Source organism: Perca fluviatilis, chromosome 20 (assembly GCF_010015445.1).
Source record: "Perca fluviatilis chromosome 20, GENO_Pfluv_1.0, whole genome shotgun sequence".
NCBI lineage: Eukaryota > Metazoa > Chordata > Actinopteri > Perciformes > Percidae > Perca > Perca fluviatilis.
In genome coordinates this window covers 31,774,217-31,794,331 of record NC_053131.1, presented here as the reverse complement: position 1 = coordinate 31,794,331, position 20,115 = coordinate 31,774,217, and the positions used below count along the sequence as shown (strand labels likewise).

Genomic DNA, 20,115 nt, shown 5'->3' with positions numbered 1-20,115 from the left:
GAAACATGGAGGACCACACGTATTCAAAATCCAAATTTTAGGAACAGGAGTCTTCTTCTTCGCCCAGAAAAAGAAAAAGGATATTGAAAAGAGCAAGAGACCGGAAAAAAGTGAACATTGGAGCTGCTTTGGAGGCACACACCAAATCCCAACTAGTTAATTATCCTCCGGACCGCTGCAGTCTCCTTTTCTTTCTCTCTCCTTCCGTCGGGTGGTCCACATGATACAAGTCTTCCGTGATTAGCCAAGGAGGACACAGAAAAGGTTAGGCACTAAAGCTTTAAACATTCAGCTTCGCTACAAGTAATAGTATTAGGATTGCTGACCAAACCAACCTAAATATTGACCGTTCAATTGGATAAAAAAAGTAAGAATATCCACTTTTACATAATGAATAGTGTTATACATTTGGATCATACATTGGGAATCAATCAAGGGGTATTTGAGTTTATCCGACAGGGTTGTGGGTAGGGCTGGGCAGTATAGTGTTGTCTTTTCCTGGTTTTAAAGGATACGTTAACATTCCAGACTGTTCAAGCTGTTCTATTATTTGCCCTTACCCACTTAGTCATTATATCCACATTGTTGGTGATTATTTATCAAAACTGTTGTGTTAATATTTTGTAAAAGTACCGATAGTCAACCTGACAATATCGCCGCAATATCGACATTGATGTATTTGGTCAAACATATCGTAATATTAGATTTTTTCCACATCGCCCAAGCACTGATATAAATAGTTGTAATGGTCATTTGTTGTTTAGGGAGGAGGACTTGTTGGAGGGTCTTCTAGTTACAAGCAATAACATTCCATAATCTCATGGCAATCCAGCCGGTACTTGTGATATCTTGCTGTGGACCAAATGTCTGGAAGAATGACTTTGCACATTTAGGGCCCCATTTAATGATCTAAGCACACGGCATGAAGCGCCTGGCACAGGTGCGTTTAGGGTATGTATGAATCCACTGTTGCTAGTATAACGCTGAGAAAAAGGGTCCGTGCGCCGGGCCCATGGTTCTAAAGGGTTGTATTTAGTGTCTTAATTAATCATAGTTGTGTTTTGGGCGTAACATGCAATAAACCAATCAGAGTGTCATCTCCCATTCCCTTTAAAAGCCAGGCGCGTTTGGACCTTGGCGCATTGCTATTATGATGGCGGATTTTCTGCTTAATATTTAAATTTTTTATCTTCTGCATGTGTGTGTGCTGCTGTGCGTCACTGTGTGTGTGTGTAACTGCGCGCTGTGTACGAGCCTAGGAGCATGTTACTAATGTGCTGTTAAAATAACAATAAAATGCTGCGCTATTGACTTTAGACCAGGTTTTTGTTGGTCAATGGCGCGATCACTTCCCGCTGCCTCAAGATAGCAATACGTCAAGAATTCACCTGAACACACCTCCCTGTAAGACCAACACGCCCATGGGGGCACAGATGGGCACAGGTGCATTTGCTATTTAAACGATGTGGGCGCTGGATGGGAAGATACGGTGCAAGATACGGCCCTTAGACTCGGCACTAGTGACAAAATACAACTCACTCTCTTTTTTGCTTAGAACAAATCATCAACATTTGTGCAAAAAATAATATATATATGCCCCGCTGCAACAGCTAGTAAACAAGGCGCTATGCAACAATCAGTTGTCTTATTGACGAGCGAAGAGAGGAAAATAGATATCTCTTTTCTCAGTGTCAATAGGCTAAATTGTGAGGATCTCTCCCGGGCGTCTGTGAGTTGGCATTAAGCAATAAAGGAGTGTCAGCTGAGAGGGGATCATGGCTGTCTGTCTATATATGAGAGTGTGTACGCTGGGGAGAAGCCATTGGATTAGGAATTGATTGGTGCTCACACAGCAGTTCGTCCCTGATATGTGTGGATGACAAGCAGACACTCTCACTGAGAATTACTGGCCATTTCCATCGTAAAATATATCTGTATCACACTTGTCAGTGTCAGTGATATGACAAGAAATAAACACATTTCATTCTCCAATCCAATTTGTGTTGAGTTTTTAGGTCCAGTTTGTGACACTCCCCACCTCACTTATGGTAAAACCATTAGAATAGGGGCAGTCACCAACTTGTTTCTCCTTAGTTTTAATTTCAGCTTAACTCAAAAATTAACTTGTACTTCACCGTTCACATTTGGAAGCCAGGATTCAAAGCCACTGTAGGAAATATGCCGACTAGCATAACAGCTTATCATTACCCTAAAAAGCATGCCAGTGATATTCTGATTCTCTCAATGATTGACTTGGTTTCTCTTTCCCTGGTTGGTTTTTATCCACAATAATCCAGATTTTTTTGGGTCATATTTATTCTTTTCTTTCTGGCATTCCCTCCATTTTAATTGAAAATGTGCAAAAAACAGGTGGATGGAAACACACCCATTGAGATATCAGAATCTTTAGCATTGATGGAGTATTCGAGTCCTGGACTCGGACTCAAGTCTGACTTGAGTTCTGGACTCTGACAACAGAAGAGTTGCTATTCTCTGGATTCCCTGGACTCGTGACTTGACTTGGACTCGCGAACTTATGACAAATGAGGACTCAGGGATTTATGAAATCGGACTTGAGCATTCATGAAATAGGACTCGGAAGTTGGATGACGTTTCTGACTACCTTTATGTGTAATAGGTCATAAAATATATATAAGATATTGATGTATATTTAGTCTGTAACTGTTTCATGCAGGGGCCAGTGATCAGGCACGTACGTGAGTCAGACTCAAACTCAGGTAGTGGTGACTCGACTCAGACTCGAACACTGGGGACTCGAGACAGGGCTGACTGATTTTGTTTTTTCTCAATACTCTGTCTGTTATCACACAAAAAAACGCAGTATTACAGATGATGATGAAAGAGAGCCGAGTTGTTGGTGTGGTGCCAACACTGTGAGAAATGTAGTCTACCGGTCCAATATGTTGGTGATAATAGGACACACTGTATGAGCCAGAGAGGCTGCACCCTATAACTAACCTTTTGTCCACACCGGGACTCACACATCACTGCACGCACACACACACACACACACACACACACACACACACACACACACACACACACACACACACACACACACACACACACACACAAAAGGCTGAAGCTGCAGGCTGATTAGAGGAGTGAACTGGACTCTACAGAGCCGTGTCAAGGTTGAATGAAGTAGAAACAAAGTGAGTCCGACCACCAACTTTTAACAGCTGTTGGGATTTGCTCAGTACAGTCTTCCTCTGCATTGCTGGCACAGGACAAACCTTTTTGAGCTGCTTTCCAACAGAAGTCCAGCGATAGTGAGACAGATGTTATGATTTTAAGTGTCCAGGCATTTTTAAGCACTTTATAGTCATGCTTTGTTTACATACGGAACTATCTAGTGGTGTATTCTGCACCCATCATTGGTACCAACCCGTAACATGCTTCAGATATCTGTCGGACTAGGGTAAACAGGGGACTCAGAATGCAGAACTCAGACATGCAGTAAATCTGGTGATGGTATCCAAAAACACTAGGCAGAGACTTTTGTCACAAACAGGCAGAAGGTCATAAAAGACACTTACTAGGAACACAAGGAAATAGCTGGAATGCAAGACAATCTTATAGTGAAGAAAGCAAAAATAAGTGTATATATACACATGAAGGAGGAGGGGAGACAATTAGACACGTGCAGAACATTAGGGCGGGGCAAGGGATCACGCAAGGCGGGAAGGCAGACAAAGACCGGAAGGAAAGCGACCTGAAACAGAAACAGTATCAAAATAAAACAGGAAGTGAAAGAGCAGGATCTGGGCGTGACACTGCCTCGCCAATTTTGTGGAAATACAACATACCAACAACATAGTTATGATTAACTATTTTCTCAGGATTACATTGTTCAAATTTAACCAAATTTGGTATGCATTAATGCTGAGATCTATAGAGTTAAACAGTGTGGTTCCAGAAGTAAAAATCCCATTAATTTGCTCCATAAGGATTTATTATTATTATCAGCCATTATGTCTAAACCATCCAAGGTAGACTGACCATGAGCTCCGAGGTTATGAAACGAAGGTTTATGCTCCTCTAGAAGCCAAAAGTCCATATAGAATTCAAGAAAAACACGTTTTATTCGCTATCTTATGGAGAAACACTACACTACCCACAGTCCTAAGCGTAACTGGGACATCTCTAATTGTCCCAGTTACGTTTACAATGGAAATGTTTACCGCACTCGTGAACTGATGAACGGCTAGTGCGAGCTGCTACCATTGAAGTCTATGATTTATACAGTCGTTTTTTTTTGCCATTTTCAAAATGTTCTTTTGCACAAATCAAATGTTTTTAAAAATTTCAACAAAAAATCTTTTCTTTCCAATCGCCCTGATCGATGTGGTTCCAAATTGGCGTCCGGTGCGTGGAACCTGGAATACTCAATGGCAAGTTTTCATTGCATATTATTGCATTTTCAGGAACATACATGCGCAAATATAATAATTCATCGATTTATAGAACATGGCTTTCTATGCACATAGCTCACTCTCATGTACTAAAGTGATGCTGATGAAATTCAAGGGCTAACATAAATATAATGTTGCTGTACAAATGAAAGATTATCCACACTGAAGTGCAAACATTTGCTCTAACTTTGATGAAACGACTGAGCCACGATGTGAGCCTGCAACACCAAATTACCCATTACCCTCCACTATGCAATCCATCCATTATTTCACGAATACATTATTTCTTTATTTCTCAGTTTCAACAGTTAATCAATGCAAGAAGATACAGCGACAAACTTGGACATCATTTTACCACTGATTTCCCTGTGTACGCATTTTCACCTAACTACCAAAGCAGTAGGGAGAGGCAGTCTATCTCAGGTGAAGTGTCATTAAGGCTGGTAGCCATTTTTCATAATCCAGTGGAGCTCCAGAGATCAATACTTGTGTGTGTGTGTGTGTGTGTGTGTGTGGAGTAGGTGTGTATGTGTGTGTGAGAGAGAGAGAGAAAGAGAGGGAATGGAGGCTGTTAGTGGCTCTCTAATGCAATTTAATGCAAGCTGACCACAGTAATGACCAGGAGAAATGAAAGCCAAACAGTTCCTGAGAATCAGAGGGCCATTTCATCCATCCACTATGAATTAAATAGGAAAAGACACTTGATTTACTTCACCACCTCTGTTGGTTTAAAATCATTTACAACATTATACAGTCAGGATACCTTCTTTTGGGAAAGTACTTTAGTTTTGTTTAGGTACTATTGCTATCAGCTGTGAAAAAGCAGACCCTGGTGCATTATTTCAAACATCTCTCTGTAAAATTAGGAAGCTTTGGTTTTTCATGTGGCTTACCTGTTTATGTAATTCACTGATGCAACCCTGCCTTTAAACAAAAACCGGGATGTGATCGATATCTCAATTATGTATAAATAACATTAGCCTGGATCAACGGAAGAACATTTCCAGGATACGCATTTCCTGATGCGCCGCCGGATGTCCCTCACTTTCCGCTCTCTGTGTGTTGTTCTCAAACTCGTTTCGGGAAACAACTAAAAACTTTGCGCTAGCAAGCTTCACGCTGAAAATGGCAAATTGTGAAGAAAATTTAGACCGTGCAACAAGGCAGGCCTGCTTGGTTCTTTTGGGGAATGATTGTAAAGTTTTACAAAAAATATGTTTACGGCATTTCCTCTCTCCCGATTGGTGGGATTGCTGTGGACGAAGTACACACGGAGATACACTGGTAAGAGCAAATTATATTTAAAGCTTTAGTGCGTAACTCTTTGATATTAATGAACATCCATTACATTCAAGCCACTGCCAAATGAGTTGCCACAAAGCTAATTAAGACTATCAGCTCCACACAACTCTCTGGATTTCTCAGTATGACTATGTTCAGAAGATTTTGTCACCCGGCGACTTTCAGATAATGACTTCTTCTAAAGAGTCTAACCCTTTTTTTCAATCCTCCGTGTCCTCCTGGGCTACTAGCAATGGCGTGGAGGAGGGGTGGGGGCTGTGCGCCATCACAGAAGGCTTGTATCATGTGGACACGCCGACAGTTTTGTTGTCATTACTTAGAATTCCTCATGGGGTCGACAGAAACTACGAACTATAGCTTTAACAATGTATTCAGCTAATTTAAATAGCTCACATTACTTTATTACAGACAGTTAACTTAATTTAATATTGTATGTGGCGTTTTCTTTTGTGGGGTGCAAATGTTCCACCAAAACAAGCTTGGCGCGTTTTTCTTTCTCCTATTCCAGAATGTATCTGTGTAGCTAGACCTTAATTCACAGCGCTGAGGAGATAGGTCTGGTAATGGCAGACTGAAATAACTTTAACCCAAGATCCTCTTACTGACTAGCTTCTGTACCTTTCATCCACATCTCACGGTCTTAATCAGCAGATGGAGTTTTCATGAGTTATGTTGTAGATGATGCTGATTATGTATTTGGATTTAATGTTACAAATATTTATGTCATTGTTGGACTGGCAGACTGCTTTCAAGGTATTCGTGTTTTAAGGGTTTAGTTGTCTTTGTCACAATCTCAGAACCCGTCAGCTATCGGTCTGACGGCGATTAAGCCTCTGGGGGCAACTGCCAGTATTTCAGGTGTTCCGGTGTGTGCCGGTCATTTCTGTTTTAGGGAAACTACCAGTTGGAAACCGTCAGAGGTTTCAAAATAAAATGCTGAATTTTATTACAATATTTCAGCATTTGTTTCATGCCTTTTATGTTTGCCGCTGCAAGATATACACTGTTTTACAACTCAGAACAGCATCGACACTGTCCTCCCCCGAAAAACGCTCCTAGACATTGTTTGCAAAAGCAGCAAAATATGTCCTATATCTACGTTCCTAGTAGCGGCGCCCTCTTGTGGACCTAGTAATTATGCCTGGAGCAAACCATACATTTCTGCATAAGGAGGTAGGTTGGGGTAGTGGATGGGTCAAACAAACACAGGACTGTCAACCGGGAGGGCGGGGTTTGAGTCCCGTTTGAAAATAAAAGTAAACGTAAAAGTTTTTTGTAACGTCACGTGCTTCAGGAAGTGTAGTACGTCTGATTTTAATTACACCACAATCTTTTTCTAAACTTAACTAAGTAGTTTTGGTGCCTAAACTTAACTAAACAGTGATAATTTCACAACCTTAAAGACGTGTTTAAAAAACCGCGACCCACGTTCTCTGGCTTAGATAGGAGGTTGTATATCCGCCACCACTAGAGGCGATGTTTTATGTAGTCCAATTTCCGGGATTGTTCCGGTGCAGCCGGAAATTCCGCCGGATGTCCCTCTTTTCGGCCGGATGTCCTCTTCCTTTGTGTTGGCGTTCTAAACTCCGGTGGATTTCTGAGGACTATGGTTAACTGCTCCTCAGATCTCTGCAAGGTAAATCCAGACAGCTAGCTAGACTATCTGTCCAATCGGAGTTTTCTGTTGCACGACTAAAACTACTTTTCAACGTAAACACGTTCCACCAAAACAAGTTCCTTCCCGAGGCTATTTTGCAGAGGCACCAGTGCATGACGATTGTGATTGGTTTAAAGAAATGCCAATAAACCAGAGCACGTTTTCTCCCATCTCGGAATGCTGTGTGGACTAGCCAGACCCTCCTCTGCAGCCCTGTGGAGGAAGGTCTGGCAATGCGAGACTACGTTTTATGAAACGCTCCTGTGGGTCATATCAGAGGGTAGGAACAAAGGAACGATGTCGTCATATGGTTTGGAGGACTTGTTGACAACATCAGATGATTTTTTTTCATGAAAACGATTTATTTTGTGCGTGAGTTGCTCACAATAACCTCCGGGACTTTGTGTGTACTGAACTTAACGACATGCCGTCATCAGACTATGCATCGGGTGGCAGCATGACATTTCTTTTTTTTTAAACAGCATTTTACTGTTCACTGCCCAGTTTTGAGTGGGTTTAATATGTTAGATAAGCTATCTGGCTGTGAATAGTGTGTGTGGGCTGTGTGTGTGTCCTGTATAGATGGAGAGGGAAGATGCGTTAATGGCCGATCAGAGATAACAAAAGGAACAGATGCTCTTGGGCGTCGGGTCTGGCAGTAGTAGTAGCATATACTAAAGTTACTGGGGGTGCTAGTGTACATTGATACATCCAGTATATTACAACTTCTGTTGGCAGTTTTTATTTCATTTCCATCACTTCTGATAACATTGTATTCTCCAAAGTGTCGGAAAATGGTGACATTGCGAAGAAGAAAAAGTCCAGTTCATCCAGATTAGCTAAACCACTTTGGTCAAAATTGAAGCAGGAAGTGGGTCTGTAAACTGTAGGCTAATGGATGTTTACAACAGACATTTTAGGTAATCATTTTATGGTTTACCTTCACCATAAATTTGGTAAACCGTTTTTTTTTTTTACAACCCGTCTGATGATTTGTACTGCTTGGGTGTTTTTTTTAATTTCAATTAACATGGTGAGTGCAATGTTATTATTACTGATAGGAAGGTAGGCCAACACGACTAAAATAACCAAGTAAGATTTGGCTCGCTGAAGATCTAAAAATATGGTTTTATTGAAGGGAAGCTATCGAACTGTGCAGCCATCTCTGCTGTCTTTTGTTCCTGCCTCTGTGTGTATCTACTAAGACATATTAGAAAGATCCAATGTCTGCTTCGCTGGCAAAAAAATATGGATCTGTGGACCTCAGAAAGATTAAATACTGTCTAACACCGTTTATACAGAATAAAGAAGTCAGAGTAATAAGATCCTTATGTCCCTGAGGCACTTCACCAAAGGAAGTACAGTATCCTGTCTCACAAGTGATTCATCATTTATACTGTTCCTGTAATTTTAAGGATACACTTTCAACTCTAATTAGAGAGGATAAAAAGAAAGAGGTGGGTATTGTTTTACAATGGAAAATGTGGAATCAGGTGCTTTAAGTCTTCTGAAGTTACTGTACACATGAAGAAAAAAAAGAAAGATCTTCAAAGAAAGTTTAAGATATTTAAATGCAATGTGTGACAATGTAAATCAAACCAAACTTTATACAAATCTGGCTGATATTTCACGAAGACTGTAAGAGCTGTATGGTATGATCACAGGCTCTGGAACTCCCTCCCCCAAGAGATCTGCACCTCCGAGTCCCTCGCCATCTTCCAGTCTCGCCTCAAGACCCAGCTCTTCACCACTGCCTATCTCTAGCCCCACGCCCCTACCCATTTCATCTGTGCCTGAATCTCTCTTTTTTTTTTTGTCTTTATTATCTATACCTACCCTGTAAAGCGACTTTGAGTTCGTGAAAAGCGCTATATAAATTCACTTTATTATTATTATTATTATTATCACGTTCTATCTCTCTCTCTCTCTCTCTCTCTCTCTCTATATATATATATATATATATATATATATATATATATATATACATATACACACCTGTTGCAGCAACGCCCGTATAGATTAATTACATCAAAAATACAAGAGCCTTGATTATGTCATATTTCATTCCATGTATTCAGACTTTCATTCCAAATATTCAACGGTCAATCCACAGAGAAATGCACACAGCCCATATTTAGAAACTGTGCCTTTAAACGAGCTGTCAGGACGTCCGTACGGTTGTGATGTCACAACTATTCTATATATAATTAGAAAGTTGGGCTGTGCAATTAATCTAATTTTTATCCCGATTTCGGCTCCTAACGATCCCAAAAAACAATGTAATCAACAAAAACATATACAATTTGCACATTACGTTTTGCAAGTGAACTCCTATTTTGTCTTTTGTTCTGAATGACACAAAATTTATGACAAATGTATTTTTCTTCTAAGTTATTTTTGTTTTTGTTTGTATTTTCAAAAGATTGTGAAAGTGCAGTACAACAGATGATCCTATTTTGTGTTATTTAATACTATACGTATTTATACCTAATAATAACTTAATTTAATTTTTTTATTTATTATTATTTCAGAAAGTTCACCAAGAAAAGTATTGAGGGAAATTTCACAGTTCACAAGGTATATTCACAGTTAATTTGTTTCACAGTTTTTTAAATGCAACGTCTTTCCAAAAGTCAGTGAGGAATCATGTTTAATAATCCTGAATTCAATATTGACCAAAAACTAATTCTGATTAAGATTTGTTCCATAATCGAGTAGCCCTAGTAAGCCGCTACAGTGCCGTTACAGTAATTTCCCGGCTGAAATGACGGAAACAAAGGGAAACACTGACCAATCAGAGCAGACTCAGATTTTTTTGGTAGGGGGTCTTAAAGAGACAGGTGCTAAAATGGAGTGTTTCAGACAGAGGGTGAATACAGGTATATTAAGATGGACAGTATGAGAAACATGTGTTTTTTGAACATTAAAGCATGTATATATTTCCTAGTAGAAACCCAAAATGCAAGTATGAACCTGAAAATTAGCATGATATGGGACCTTTAAGGTATAGCCCATTGTTACAGGTTCTACTTTTGTTTCCACTCTACGCCTCATGCTTTGCCGTAAATTAGGGCACTGCTCAACAGGTGATGCTAAATCTAAGGTATCTAATGCTAAATAAGGTAATCTCGGGGGAGAGGAAGGCAACAGCTGGTTTGCAACATGACAAACAGGACGTGTTTAAGCAAGGAAGTATGTTTCAACATACAGACGGTAATAAGGACATACAAATGACAACGTTTGTTTGGGCCTTTTGAGTGGGGCAATATAGTGTCCCCTTTTCAATTACATATATCCGAAACATTCTGGTAGTAAAACATAGTGGAAAACAAGGCCGAACCTAGACCTCACAGGGTTCTTACAGGTTCGGTTCAGGTCATTTAGTCATCAACAGCTCTATCTCCACAGCACTGTAGAGTAAGCTCTGGCTACACTACATATACATTCTGGGATAGGAGGACAAAAAATGCAAAATGCAAAAGCAAAATGGTCTCTGGAAGGAACTTGTTTTGGTGGAACATATTTACCCCGCAAAAGAAAACGCCACATACAATATAAAATGAAGTTAACTGTTGACACAATACAGTAATGTGAGCTATTTAAATTAGCTGGATACATGGTTAAACCTCATCTGCTCTTACCAGTGTATCACCGGGTGTACTTCGTCCGCAGCAATCCCACCAATCGGTCCCAAAATGTCCCAATTAGAGAGGAAATGCCGTAAAAACGTATTCTTTGTAAAACTTTGCAATCATTCACTGAAAGAACCAAGCAGGCCTGCCTTGTCAATCCAAATTATCTTCAAAACTTGCTTGTTAGCTGGAAGATTGTTGATATTTCCCGAAGCGAACAGAATTTGAGAACGGCAACACACAGAGTGCGGAAGGTGAGGCACATCCCGCGCAAGTCAGGCAATTATCCTGGAAATGTACTTCCGTTGATCTAGACTACAGGTCATTAAGTTCCTGTAGTGGAAAAGGCCTATTCGACAGCTTTAGAGTACAGACGTAATGGTTCTAAGCAATGACCGATTGAAGCTGTGACTTTCAACACTTTAAATGTAAATGGAATGTTTTTATATAGCGCTTTTCTAGTCTTAATGACTACTCAAAGCACTTTAACATAGCACAGGAACCACTCACCATTCACACACATTCATACACTGTGCCGAGGCTGCCATACAAGGTGCCACCTGCTCATCAGGTAAACATTCACACACATTTACACTCCGATGGCGCAGCATCGGGGGCAACTCGGGGTTCAGTGTCTTGCCCAAGGACAGTTCGGCATGGAACTGCAGGGACTGAACCACCAACCTTCCGATTGGCAGGCGACCTCTCTACCACTTAGCCACAGCCGACCTTTACAGGTCATTGACTCCTTGCATTCCTCATCTAGGTACAAAATAACCTAATATGCCCCAAACTTAGACTCATGCGCATGCCCACAGCTGCACGCAGTTCAGCACTGAGGCTGCTTTAATATGGTTTTGTGTTAAGTAGACTTAAAGTGCAATCTCTTTGTGACTTTTGAGCTTGCACTCGTCATCCTCAAAAGGACCCGTCCTTCTCCTCACAGACCTGTGCTACAATCGCTGAGCTCTCCTACACTATTACAAGTTTGAGTCAGTGATCATTCTGGGACAGATCATGAGGGATAACTTTACTTTTGGAGATATGTTTTTAATTAAATGTGTAACCAGATAAATAAATAATCAGGTACAAGAGATTTCCTCAACAACAATTCAAATGAATGTATATATACAGTACACCTTTTGTGCAAAAAACATGGATTCAAAAGACATTGTAAGCTGATAACTTCAAGGCACATATATATATACTATTTTACCATAACATTAGTTTTGCTGAACAAAGGGAAAAGAGTTGGTTCTTAATGGGTTAAACTTACAGTAGATGGCAGATGTGCTTCTTTGGTGCTCACTCTGTGACACCCACCATCAAACAACATGACCCCTTAACTGTGGTAATGTATTAATCTTGGAAAGCAGGCGAAAGCACAGCGCCCTGCCCCTTTCTGTGAATGTTTAATGAGTGTGACCTTTACCTTTCCTTGTGAAGCGAGACAGATCCCATTTGCATAAAAATGTGTCCTCTTCCTAGGGCAGGATCTAATAATTTGCATCTCTATTGACTGTAGCGGCAATTAAATAAATGTTCCATATAACTGTGGTGACTAGATTGAAAACAGTCACAAGAAGAGTGTTGTGGTCTGTATGGTTTCCAGAAAACTATGCCTTCTAGTGGTGAGTGTGGCTGATTTGTGCCTGTCTCTTTTCTCCTTCTCTCATACAGAATATCGACCAGCTGGTTTCGTGGATTCTGTGTCTGCCGTGGTTACAGTATACAATGACTTCAAAATCATTCACTATTACTGAAAATCAAACTGAAACCCAGCCATAATACTTGGGAATAAATGAATCCTGATTGTACATGTCTGTGTGCACAGAACTCAAACAGCACAACTCCCCAAACCAATAACTTATAAATCCAATGTTGTTTTATAAAACGTACTGTCCAGTTAGTTGTATAAATTACATTTCTTAAAGACACAAGGTTTTCAAATACTATTAACACTGTACAGTGTCTAGTAAAGTGTGTGTAGTTGTCAGTAAAAATGCTCCTGATGCTCTCCAAAATCATCATTTGCCACAAAAGTCTGCATCCTGAACATTGTTCTTGCAGTAAACTGTGCTGTTATTCTCCAGGGGGCAGTCTCGGAAGCCGATGCCCCCATTAGGGGTGTAAATAGGCTGAATGTGGAAATCTCCCTTGAGGAGCTGTTCGTTGTTAAGTGAGACTACCTGGAAGCTAGTCTCAGTCATTTCCAGGATGGAATTATCTTTCTTGGTGCCTGCCTCGCAATAGTCATCTTTTCTCCGACCCCGGTTGTATTTCCACTTGGTGGAGGACTTGGAGCGGCTCTTCTTGTGCATGTGCCAGCAGAAGATGCTGAGGAGTGCCACCAGCACCACAATCACGGCCCCGCCAATCAGCCCAGCGAGCAAGAAAGGCGAGCTGGGTTCCTGTTGTGTGGCCTGCTCCGGCCCCGACGGTCTTTTGTTGTTGTCGGGGCTGAAAGAGGCCGCTGTGGTCATGGCCTCGGTGCACACGGTATCATCTTTGGGCCGGTAATTATTGAACGCATCCAAGGGAATGACACAGATCCGATAGGTGGACTTTGGCTCAAGGTTAGCCAGTCGGATCCCCCGGTGTTTCCCACCCACCATCCTCTCCCTGACGGTGTCCCCTGTCAGACTGGGGCCCATCCTGGCCCAGGTCACCTTGTAGGCAGTGACTGGAAAAGCGGCCACCCAGCTGACGTGGATAGCCGATCCATTCAGTATGGCAAACGTGACCTGCAAAGTTTCCCTCCTGGGGTCCAGAGGTTGCTTAGTCCTCAACCCCCCCTCTCTGGTTGAGTAGACAGGGTAGAGTGTTGGAAATGTGGGAAAGGGCTGCCTGGAGGAAGAGGAGGAAACAAACTGAGTGACCAGGGGGGAGTCTGAGGAGGATGGCAGGGATGGGATCAATGCAGTGTCAGCCGGTGAAGTGGACAGCGTTGGCATCGCTGTGCTCTGCGGGCACTGGACCAGCTCGGCACTCAGCTCTCTGATCACCATGCCTCGGAACTTTTCGGGTTTATGGCACATGAAGCCGCGCACGTTGAGCGAGGCCGGCAGAGATTTAAGCCACGACACCACCCATTGGATGCTGCAGTCGCACAGCCAAGGGTTGTTACGAACAGTGAGCTGTCTGAGACTGACGAGGCCATCGAAGACGCCCTCGGTCAGCGACTGCAGCTGGTTGTTAGAGATATCCAGCCGCTCCAGCTTGTGCAACCCTACGAATGCCCTGGCAGGGATCCCGTTTATCTGATTTTCCTGAAAGTTTAATTTGATGAGCACCTCCCCTGGGAGGAACGGGGGAGGGTATGTGAGCGAGTTGCGGGCCAGGGACAGCTCCCTAAGGGTGACCAGGTTCTGAAAGGTCCCTGGTGCAATCCCTTCATCCGTCAACAGGTTCCCGTCCAACAGGAGGCGCTGCAGGCGGGTGACATTACTAAATGCTTCTTCTGCGATAACCGCAATCCGGTTCTCGTCCAATCGCAACTCTTTTAGATCATCTGGAAGACCAATAGGCACACTGCTCATGTGGTTTTTGGTGAGAAAGAGCATCTTCAGGCTTATGGCCTCACGGAAGGCCCCTTCCTCCACACCTACAGTAGAAATGGAGTTATCATCCAAATGTAGCTCCTCCAGCCAAAGAAGCTGAGCCAGAGCCGCTCTGGAGATGGTCTGAATGTTGTTCTCCTGTAGATGGAGAACCCTTACATTTTTGGGCAGGTTGATGGGGAACTCATCCAGCTGGTTGCCATAGAGAAACACAGTTTCCACTGAAGCCACGTGATGGAGCTCCAAGGGAAAACCAGCATTATTGATTTGGTTGTTGTGAAGGTAAAGGGTCTTATAACCTTCACCGATTCCCAGAGGCACTGAGGTCAGGCTCCGCTCGTTGCAGTAAACAAAGGTGCGATCACAGCGGCACTCCTCGGGACAGTTGGAGGCCCGGGAGAACTGGAGGTGAAGGCCTAACAGTATAGGTATCCACGGCCGTATAAAGGAGGCCCAGTCCTTATTCCACAAACGCCACTGTATCTCCATTTCAAACGGATCAGAAAAAAAAGAAATTAGAAGAAATTAGGATTCAAAAAAATCCAACAGAACAGTCATTGGATTTCGGATGTTGCTTAATAACACCAGCATGTCCAGCCTGGTGCTGAAGAAGGCCTTGAGTAATCCCTTGGTAATTAGTTGTCCTAAGCTCCCCGACACAATAGCAACGGTCTCATTTAGCAATATGATTCCTTCACCAGCCACTGTCCATAATTGAGCTGGGAAACATTAGTAAAGTTCATCACATTTTCACCCTCTCTTCTTTTTTTACCACCGGGTAGAGCTCTCTTCACGGCACTCGAGGCTGACAGAGCCATGTACAACACACCGGAGGATTAGCATTGGACGTCCTCTTCCTTGCTTCCTTTCCTTTCACGTCACACACTGGTGGTTCCACAACAACAAAGGTTCTCTCTGACTTGACATTTGGATCCAGAAACCTGTTGCAAAATAACAATAATGTGAAAATCAGTCAGTTTTCATCTCCTCAAAATGCATGTTTTCTACCAAAGACCAAAGGATTTATTTTCCTTTTCTATCGCACAAATGCAAATCATTGTAAATTACAAATGACTCAGACAAACGGCTAGTGGAAAAACTTATTTGAAAAGATACTGAGGGCAAAGGTGTGGGGGAAACAAAAAAAGATTATTAACTTGAGCCTTAATCTAAAACAAAAACATACACTAAGCGGCTTGAAACTTTTTTTCTTTTCCTTCCCCAGTTGATAACCATGAACGTGTACGAACTGATAAAAAGAGCATTTAAAAAACGACGAAATTCAAAGGATCAAAACATGGCAGCCACAATGCGAGCAAGGGGGTGTGAGGCGAGCTAGTGAAGGAGACAACTGGCTCGCTGATGAGCACCTAGGGGTGTAAATCATACACTTTATCACGATATATCATACCGATTCTTAGGACAACGATAAAATAGAGCTGGGCGAGAAAATCAAATATCACGATTTTTTTGACCAAATACATCAATGACGATATTGCGGCGATATTGTAGGGTTGACTAGTGGTGCTTTCACAAAATAGTTACACAATGAGATTTTTGACAAATAATCATCAGTAATGTTGATATAATGTTAAAGGTGCAGTAGGTAAGACTTATAAAACTAACTTTCTGTCATATTTGCTGAAACTGACCCTATGTTCCAGTAGAACTACATGAAGCTGGTAATAAAAATAAAAAAATCCGGCACCACCAGAGTGCGATTAGCAAAAATCCACAGATCCCTGTTCAGATGCACCAATCAGGGCCAAGTTACTACTCATGCACACACACATTCATTCTCCCTTGTGGGGGGAGGGGCTTAGGAGCCCGTTTGGGGCTTTAGAGGAAAGGGGGAGAGGGACTGAGAAGTTGTCGATGTTAAAATTTTTTGGCTAAGTCCTGGATCTTCACAATCCTACCTACAAAACTTTTAAGTGGGTAAAGGCAAATAACAGGGGCGTTGAAATGAATCATTGCATCGACGCATCTGCATCAATGCAGTGACAGACCATAATCGATTATTGCTTACTGAGGTTACTTGTTGATTTTTCGGCCACTCCGCTTTTTGCCTTTTGTCTGCTGTGTTCAGACTCCGCTACATTCAGGAAGTGTCTTTTTTTAAGAGCAGATACAATAAAAAGGGGAGTTCATATATATCTAACTGCTTGAATTTGTCGATGAAAAACCATATGTAGCAATATATAATATTGAGGAGGTGACGCATTGGGATATTGAATCCAGTGAAGATTCACACCCCTAGCAAATAAAACACAGGCTTTAAAACCAGGAAAAGACACTTGTATCATATAACGATATTACGATATCCAAAATGTAACACAATATCTAGTCTCATATATCGATATTATATCCAGGGCCCAGCCCTAAGATAAAATATTTACTGATATCACAAAGTCTGCCACAATGTGATTTTCAATTAAATTCAGTTCAGGGCCCTGCAACCGATACAAGACGATAGATACGCCCATTTAACACAATCAGTTACATTTATATACAGTATATTTACAAAAAGCAACTAAAATATGATTTGAAAATTTCGTTACTGAGCTCTTCCAGACATTTAAATTAAAAACAAACTACTTTTTTTTTAATAAAAAGAATGAATATAAAGTGGGAATTTCAAAATAAAGGCGCATCTTAAAGATGACGATATGTATCCATATTTTTACTTAGTATCAATAATATGTGTACATGTGCATGTGCACATATGCATTTTATTTTCTTAGGTGTTTTGTGACACCTCTGTTTTTGGTATTTTACTTCATTGTAGTTGGTTGTGTTGTTCTTGGTTTTTATCTTCTGTAGCACTTTGTAACATTGATAAGAAAAGTGCTACAGAAATAAAGTTTATGGTTATTATTATTATTTTGGATCGTTGAGGATTGAATCGATATCTCGATCCAGATCGATGTATCGTTACACCCCTATGAGCACCATGAGTTAGCCAGGATGGTGCCCTGCCCCACTGCACATGGGAAGACTCCTCATAGGGTGAATTATCAAGAGGTTAAAGAGGGGGAGTCAGATGATGTTGCAGATACGGTATCACCACAAGTGTTGCTACAAAGTCAAATATCTGCTGTTTGATTATTATTACACGTTGCATTCCTCTCCTGCCTTGATTCATTGCGTTTAGCTGTGCCGGAGGAGAGGAGGAGTGCTGGGTGGTGATGAACGCAGCCTGTCAGCAGAGATAAGATGAGACAAATTTCTTGCACGGGGACAAAAACTAAGATCGATGTGGGCCTCGCACAATGACGGAAGGTGCCACTGCGCGCTCAAGGTTGTAGGATTTAAATAAAGTGGGGAGATTTCTTACAGCATCAGTATTAGTTGGCCCACAAACAAAAGCCTCATTATTTTTGGAGGAGAAAAAAAGAGAAGAAAACATATCAATAAAACTCCGTTCTACTGCTGCCTTAAGAGTTTATAATCCAATACAGTCCCTGTCCAAGCAAAGGAAATGTATGACAAGTTGTTGTTAGCTGGGTGGTGGTGATTATTAATAAAATGGCAGCAGGCAGCAGCAGCCAATTGACAGATTGCATCGATTTGTGGCCAAGGCAGTTCAACAGTTATGTAATGTTCCTTGGGGGGCAAACAAGGCATCTAGTTGAGTCCAATTATGGTGACCTGACCTCACTGCGTCTTTTATCATCAGGGTCTTTGGCATCAATTCTGGGATATATATTAATGTGATCCTGCAAAGAGTAGACTATATTAAAGAAGACAGCTTTCGTTCAGCAACATTGCCCCAGTTTAAGAATTAACTGGTAGGTAGTTTATTTATTTTTTTGCCCTGAGTGATAGAGAGAGCAGTACATGCCAGGTATATAAGGATCTGCCTATTTTGTTGCTGGTGTGTGTGTGTGTGTGTGTGTGTGTGTGTGTGTGTTTTTAGCATTCATGAAAATGAAGTGGGTAATTGCATAAAATAAAGAAAAAAAAATGTAGCCTATAAAAGCATTACAGTGGAGTAGGCTAAATCCTAAAGTAGTACAGGTTCTTCCATTTATTTCTGTCTTTACTAACTGCTTATTCTGACAATTTGACAGAAGTAGCCTAAATTGATGTGAAAAATAAAATTCCCTGAATAGCCTAACATGGAAATTTAAAATACACAATTAGAAGGCCATTGCCTACTGCATTCGTTTCCCGTCTTCTCACCTTCAGTAAAGCAGAAAGTCTTGCCGCTGCACATCCAGCCCCGTTAGGCTCGTCTCTCCGCAGACTGCTGCGCTCAGACCGGGCTCACAGTCCGCATTTTGCCCGCTGCGTCCGCTCCCAGCTCCCGCCGCGGCTCTGGACTGGTCTTACTTGATTTTTTGGTGGCGGGGAAGTGTGGCATTATGCTGAATGGGCAAGGTCCTGACGCCTGAAGCAGCCAGGAAGGAAAGGAAGGAAGTTCAGGTCACCAGCGGTCTGCTCCGCATCTTCACCCCCGCCTCCCTCAAACACACCCCGACAGACAGACTCCCGGCCGGCCGCGCTACTCCGGAGCTGCCGGTGAAGTTCCTCCGCTGCCCTCAGAGAAAGAGAAGAGGACATGAAGCAGAGAAGAGAGGAGAGATAGAGGCTCCCAGCCTGACCCCCGCTGCTCCGCCGATGGCAGCCCCAAATATGACGTCCATAGTCTGGGTAAACTGTTTCAGGACTGCCTGGTCCCTCTTGGAGCCCCGAGACACTCACTCTCTCTCTCTCTCTCTCTCTCTCTCTCTCTCTCGCTCTCTCTCTCTCGCTCTCTCTCACACCCCCTTCCTCTCTCTTTCCTGCAGCCTCCCCCCTCTCTCTCACTTCATGGAGGTATGTAAAAATAGGCTACGTGTATTTTTCCAGACCTTTTGTGACCAATTTAAAATAATAATAATAATTACCCCATTATTTTGAACTACACATAATTTAGTTCACTGTTTTGGTTGACTGTTCACGAATCCCTTATTTCAAAATCTGAGTTTTATGCTCTTGTTGCGTAAAGAACAGTTTAAGAAGAAATTCAAGCTTCTGAACGTCCTGTTTGGGTCAAGCCAAGATGGACATTTATTTAAAGTGCTCATATTATGCTTTTTGGCTTTTCCCCTTTCCTTTATTCTGTTATATATCTTTGTTGTGCACGTTATAGGTTTACAAAGTGAAAAAGCCCAAAGTCCCCCCCAAAGGGACTTACCATCTCCAACAGAAAACCCTGTTCACCAACTGCTCCAAACAGCTCTATTGTAGTCCAGCCTTTACTTCAGAGACAAACATGGGTCACTTTGGAACACACGTTATAATGCTCGCCTAGCTGCTAGCAGGGCACGCCCTCATACTCTGCTTCTGACTGGCTAGTAGTCCTTACCTAGGTACTGTCAGGGTACACCCTCATACTCTGCTTCTGACTGGCTAGTAGTCCTTACCTAGGTACTGTCAGGGCACGCCCTCATACTCTGCTTCTGACTGGCTAGTAGTCCTTACCTAGGTACTGTCAGGGCACGCCCTCATACTCGGCTGGCTAGTAGTCCTTACCAGAGATG

General features: G+C 42.1%; 1 protein-coding gene across 1 annotated transcript; it reads right to left on the bottom strand.

Moving 5' to 3' along the window:
• Positions 1-12,056: 12,056 nt before the first annotated feature.
• Positions 12,057-19,291, bottom strand: si:dkey-87k14.1 (leucine-rich repeat transmembrane protein FLRT2). Its single transcript, XM_039787041.1, has 2 exons — positions 18,773-19,291; positions 12,057-15,528 (listed from the first exon to the last, which is right to left on the bottom strand). The coding sequence occupies exon 2, from the start codon at positions 15,074-15,076 to the stop codon at positions 13,055-13,057; it is 2,022 nt and encodes a 673-aa protein (XP_039642975.1). The 5' UTR covers positions 15,077-15,528; positions 18,773-19,291; the 3' UTR covers positions 12,057-13,054.
• Positions 19,292-20,115: the final 824 nt, after the last annotated feature.

Bases quoted from the DNA above. Each gene is read 5' to 3' on its own strand.
- si:dkey-87k14.1 (XM_039787041.1), bottom strand. From the start codon at position 15,076: ATGGAGATACAGTGGCGTTTGTGGAATAAGGACTGGGCCTCCTTTATA.